The sequence below is a fragment of the Anopheles cruzii genome, chromosome 2 (genome assembly GCF_943734635.1).
Source record: "Anopheles cruzii chromosome 2, idAnoCruzAS_RS32_06, whole genome shotgun sequence".
Lineage (NCBI taxonomy): Eukaryota > Metazoa > Arthropoda > Insecta > Diptera > Culicidae > Anopheles > Anopheles cruzii.
Window position 1 is genome coordinate 35,433,420 of NC_069144.1, and position 5,841 is coordinate 35,439,260.

At 39.9% G+C, this 5,841-nt stretch overlaps 1 protein-coding gene across 1 annotated transcript; it reads left to right on the plus strand.

The window, feature by feature from the left end:
• The first annotated feature begins 255 nt into the window (after nt 1-255).
• On the plus strand, nt 256-4,329 carry LOC128278956 (uncharacterized). The gene is made up of 2 exons (XM_053017677.1): nt 256-1,831; nt 2,495-4,329. Exon 1 carries the CDS (start codon nt 256-258, stop codon nt 1,768-1,770), a length of 1,515 nt encoding a protein of 504 aa, XP_052873637.1. The 3' UTR covers nt 1,771-1,831; nt 2,495-4,329.
• Nucleotides 4,330-5,841: the final 1,512 nt, after the last annotated feature.

Here is a 5,841-nt window from a genome sequence, read left to right on the forward strand (position 1 = left end):
CGAGGGATTGTTGTCGTTACGCGCAGTAATTTTTTCTCGTTTCTATCAATAGAAACTGTAGCAGCATCGTTTTATCCAAAACCATTTTACAGGCGAAATATTCTAGCAGTGCTGTGTTGCAATTTGAGTGACGAAATAAGCTGGGTATCGCAGGGTGGACCGCTACACAAAGCAAGTGTTTTTCTTTCCCTGTGTTTGGTTATGCCCTAGTGCTGTTGATGTGTAGCAGTTGAAAACACAGTTTATTCGTTCACCATGCACAACAATTCGAATGGCACCGTGACGGCAACTAAACCGGAACAAGACCGTAATGCAGTGGAAGGCGCGAAAAGCGGCGAACCGGCGAGTGATGAGATGGCCCACGAGGAAAGTGAACGCGACGCGCGAGAGATCAGTGAAAAAGAAGAACAAGAAGCGACCGAAGCGGCAGAAGATTCGACTGAAGTTCTTGAACCAAACACAGTGGAAACGTTGCTGGAACACGACGATGACGGGGAGGAAAGTATCAAACCAGCGGAAGAATCAGCCGATGCTCCCGATGATGACGAAGCAATGAAAGATGAACAGCCGGAAGAAGACCAACCTGCCGAGCACAAGGACGATGATGCAGATGCAGTGCTACTCGAGGAGTTAATTGAAGAAGAGGACGTTACGGAGGAGCTACAAGCTGAAGCGCCTAGTGCGGCACCGCGCAAGGAACGGACTAAGGTTGAGTTAGATCTGTGCCGTGTTTGCATGGGCTCGGAAAACCTGTCGGATATCTTCCAACTGGAAGGACCGGTGCGTATCAGTGATATAATCATGAAGGTATGCACCACCATTCGCATCACCGAGAGGGATCATTTGCCGCACAAAATATGCGAACGTTGCCTGGGCCAGGTGCGGATCGTTAACGAGTTCAAGGCTCGGTGCGAAGCATCTGACAAGGAACTGCGGAAAAACCTCAAACGGAGCGCCAACAAAACTCGGCCAACGGGTGTCATAGTCGTCAACTGTCCCATGTCCGAATCGGACAACGAGGACGAGCCCATCGATGACGATGAGTACAAAGTGTCCCAGTCGGAGGTGGAATCAGAGCCGGTTACTTCCGATGACAGTTTTTCGCCCCCAAACAAGCGTAAACGTACGCCGAAAAAGCGTGGCCGAAAACCGGCGCAGTACAAAACACCAGGCAGAAGAGGTCGACCGGGACGAAAACCGAAGAACATGGTGATTTCTCCGGTGGTAGTTACTACGCCCGTAATAAAGCGTGGTCCTGGTAGGCCACCCAAAAATCCCAAAACGTCCACACTGTCCAACGTGGTGTACATCAAGGCCCCCGTCGATTCAAGCTCTGAGTCGGAGGAGGAAGAAATCGTGAAAGCGCGTCGAAGGCGCGGAGAACATCCCTGCCCTAAGTGTGATGATGTGTTACCGAGTCAACTTGCACTGAAGCAGCACCTTAAGTCACATCCCGGAGACGTGTTCAACTGTGAGCGATGCACGCTGTGGTTCAAGAAGCAGCAAACGCTAATGAACCACATGGAGCGGCATAAGAAAGCGGATCGGAAACAGGAAGAGAAACGGAGGGAACGCGACCAGCGCCAGCAACATAAGGAATTGTACCGGAGGTCAGAGCCGGATAGTCGACCCATCAATCCGCAATTCACGTCCGTCAGCCCCGACAAGAAGAAGAAACCGGATCCGGCACCGGCCAGCAGCGGGAGGGACTTATTCAAGTGCGTAGCTCCTCTGACGTCCACCTATTGGAGTGATAGTTTTTCAGATTAATTTTCACTTGCCGACATCACAACGACGAGTCCCAAAGCTCTGATGTGCAATTGCGGACTAGGTAAGCATCAAATCAAAGTTTTATCCTTTCCATTCTGATTTATTTTCGTTATGAAGTTGTTAACCCTAATCCTTTATTCAATTAAAAAATATCCCCATAACGTCTTTGAGTGAATGCAATAATGTTTAATCGATTTTAAGATTAAAAACCAATGGGACATTTGGATGGCGATAACTTGGATGTTGGATATTGAAACTACAAGAGTTCATTTACTTGCTTAATAAACAGGGGCCAATTTGAAATCAATAGCTGAACTGTTTAATTGTAGAATTATTGTAGAATGTATTGAAAGGCAAAACTTGCCTTTGGAAAAGCTTTGAAATAATGTGTGTTAGGTTATTTAAGAAGTTATCATTCTTTCCAGGTTTGAAACGATATTTTTTTATTTAACAAGACATTGGGCAAAATTCCTATTCAACAATAGTTACTTATTTGTTTTTATTTTATATGCAATTCACTTTCACTTGATGATTTCATCAGAGTAGAACATCAATGAACGCAAGCGACTATTATTGGGGTTGCTTTGTATGAATTAACCAAATTTAAATTGTTATCCCTATTAATGTTTACTACCTTCGTTGTGTAGGGTTAACAAAAAGATTTTTAGATTTTTCCCCCTATTTTTTTGCAATTTATTAATATTGTTTTTTCACTTTCCCACAGGACATTTCTGCAGATAATTTCAAATAATAGAATGTAATTAGCGTGAGAAAAGGAGATCAAAATGTGTGTAGGTAAGGTAATGAAGCCTAGTAACAAAGGCCATCTAACAGTAGCAATTTTAGTAGATAAAAAGAACAAACCTGTTTTTATACGTATGAACAGAAACCCATACTTTACGATGTTACTTGCATTATTTTTTAATCAAATCATTCGCTTTTCCGATATTTCATCGTTTTTCAATTGTATTTAGGCACAGCTGCCCGTCTTTAGAAAACACTTTACACCACTCTACAATATCAGGTTTTTCAAAATAGAATTCTACAAAACGTCATTCATGATATTGTCATTCTGGCTGCCAATTAGAATTTTCACAAGTACGGGTCCGTGCTTATTTCGACGACCTTTCTCAAAGCAAAGTGAGCTTGTCGTCAAGTGGGCAAATCGAAAAGCATTACAATCAAAATTAACCATTTTCAGCAAATGTCACGCCTTGAGCGATAAGAAACAAAATAACATCAATCCTTATAATTATTAAAGTTGCGTGTTGTAATGTTAATGGGTAAATAATAAGTGGTTCGTTGGTTTGCCAGAGTTTAGTCGTACATTTTTTTTTTCTAGGATAATACAAAAAAGGACACACATTGGCACAACAGCTGTTACAAGCAATCACTAGGCCTTTGCTAAATAATTGTAACTTTCGTAATTATTTTGGTCGGAAGGGTCGGATAATTTAACACAACACATCGAAGGTCAGAAAAGCTAACAGGTAGGAACGGCAGATAAAGATTGTTCCCATCTCACCTGTTGAACCGTAGACCTCTACACGATTTTCTTTATTCAGGATTGGTTGCTTGAACATGCATGAACCATAATGGTAAAAGTTTTTAGTTTTTCCAAACGTGCCTAACGTGGTTAAGCATCATTATTGACAGGAGTCTATCGGTTTTCTTTATGAACGACTGAGGTACCGACATTAAAATTAGAGTATCTAATTTTAAGAGCCGAAAGTCAACGTCTGCTAACTAGTTTAAAATCAATAGTGATCGTAATGAGGAAGGATACTTGGATGCTGATTGGCTTCGACATTCCGAGAAATGTTTTTCCAATCGTCCAATCCAACAAAATCAATAGTCGAATTCATTCAGCCGAATTGTTTTCAAATAGGTCATTAACATTAAGTTTACACGTCAAATAAGGTTTTACTAATCTTTTTTTCTAACATATGCAAACTATACATAATTGAGCTTTAGCTGAATTTTGCAAGCTTTGAGTTTTAGTTAAAAATTAAATCATGTTTACAGTATAATTTTCATTTCGTTGTTTTTTAGCTGTTTTTTTCGCATACAATAAATCAGTTTGATCGAAGCGCGGTCAATAGCGTTGCAAACAAGCCACGGAGATACAAACATCCTTTGGCCATCGCTACTCCGAAACCGTAAACTTGTGAATCACGCGGAAAACAAAATGCTTAATCAACAAAAACAAAAAAAAAAGTTTTTTTTATTTGTTTCAAAAAGCACACCCATCGCTCCAGGTTTGCCAGGGCCAGAAATTGTCGTGTCGGTGTATAATGTAATATAGTCAAATGAAGAACATGCGAATATATGTGAGGAACACTTTTTTATTAACCCATTGAACATTCTAGTTTGCTTGTAATACAGTCAGAATTATTCTGAATATCATTAAGTCAGTTTGGCCGGGAAAAGTCTAGTTCTATGAGTTTCAATTATAAATCGAAGCATATTGTATGTAACCATGAATGTCCTATAGTGGCTAAGTTTATTCACTCAAACAATGTTGTAAATAACGTCGTTTGCTTCATTTGATCTGTACAATAAAAGGCTTGCAACTCTCTGAATTACCGTTATGTCGATCATTGCTGAACTGAGAAACGAAAGAAACCATTTACGACGCTGGCCAACGACGTCGGTAGCAGTATAATTGCAGTCATCCGGTGTGTTCACACAACTGTTCTGTAACCATTTCGTTACCTTTTCTCACACTAAGAATCATAAGCCTCAAACCCGTGAAACAGACGACCATCAATCAATACATGTTAACAGATATTATTTCTCCCATTCCAATGATGGAAGAAACTCTTACAATCCTAGCACGGGACGGGAGAAGCCGAAACTTGTAAGGAATAAAATCATCAACCATCCCATCAACGGTCCTATCTACAGGTTCGTGGTTCATTGGTGGGCCATTCTTTTGCCGGAACATCGGCCATGTAATCACGCAATGAGCTCCGAATCCAAACTACAAACAAAGTTACAGTTTGAAAATAAGCACCGTAAAGGGAAAGGACGTTAATGTTAATTATCCAATTTAGAACCATTCCGATCTGAATTACAGTCCAGCCACTTGGGTACTGGTATAACTCTTTGTTATTTTGACTAGATTGACGAACCTGGTAAAATGTATTCTATAAAAGTAACATCTTTTAAATTACGAAAAAATATCCCACTTCCTCAATCCATTAGCACCATCGAGTTTGATTCTCCATTCTCAATCGAGTTGAACAGTTCTAGCACCGGGGCTTACAGATCTTTTCTGTTTTACTCTTCGATGGGATAATGGAATAATCCAACTCAATTTTCTTTTCATGAAGTTCTACATTTGAGTTTCGCTTCTTCTTAAACTGTCGATAACGACCTTAATAAAAACAATCACCGTGCCATGTGGTACTACGTGCCACAATGTAAAATTGTTAGTTTTATTTAAGGCGTTCTCAGTTGTAGGCGGAACTTACATCAATTGGGTGGTTAATTTTGCTCATATTGGAATATTAATTTAGTGTGGGGCTCATAGGTAAATTGAAATTGTTTTAGTTACCATAACTATGATGATATTCGATAAGTAATCACACGTCTACGCTGAGTTGATTAATCGGGTCCTACGCAAAAGACTTTGACAGCACATCTATTTGACCGCAAAACCGTTAACGGCCGTAAAGGCCGTTCACAAATAGTTTGCATACGATCCTCTAAAGCGACATTCATACATTTTTCTTAGTTTTTGAATAATCAATTGGTATCTTTTCTGACGTATACATGTACATGTTTATGTGTTTACGAACCAGACTAAAATGGAAAATATAATTAAGTAACAACTTGAATGGCTTTATCGAAGCTGTCCAAACAGTTTACCGCCCGTTTATAAGGTCAATTGATTTAGTCCTTTCTGAATCGAATATGTATCCATTTGACATGATTAATGTGATGGAGTGGAAAATGAGTTTTCGTTGGGTTGAGAACCGTTATTTTTTCCACAGCATTGTGCATTAAAGTGCTCTTAGAACATATCCTAATGACTGTTGTTGTATCTTATGTCGATTGAAAAGCTCT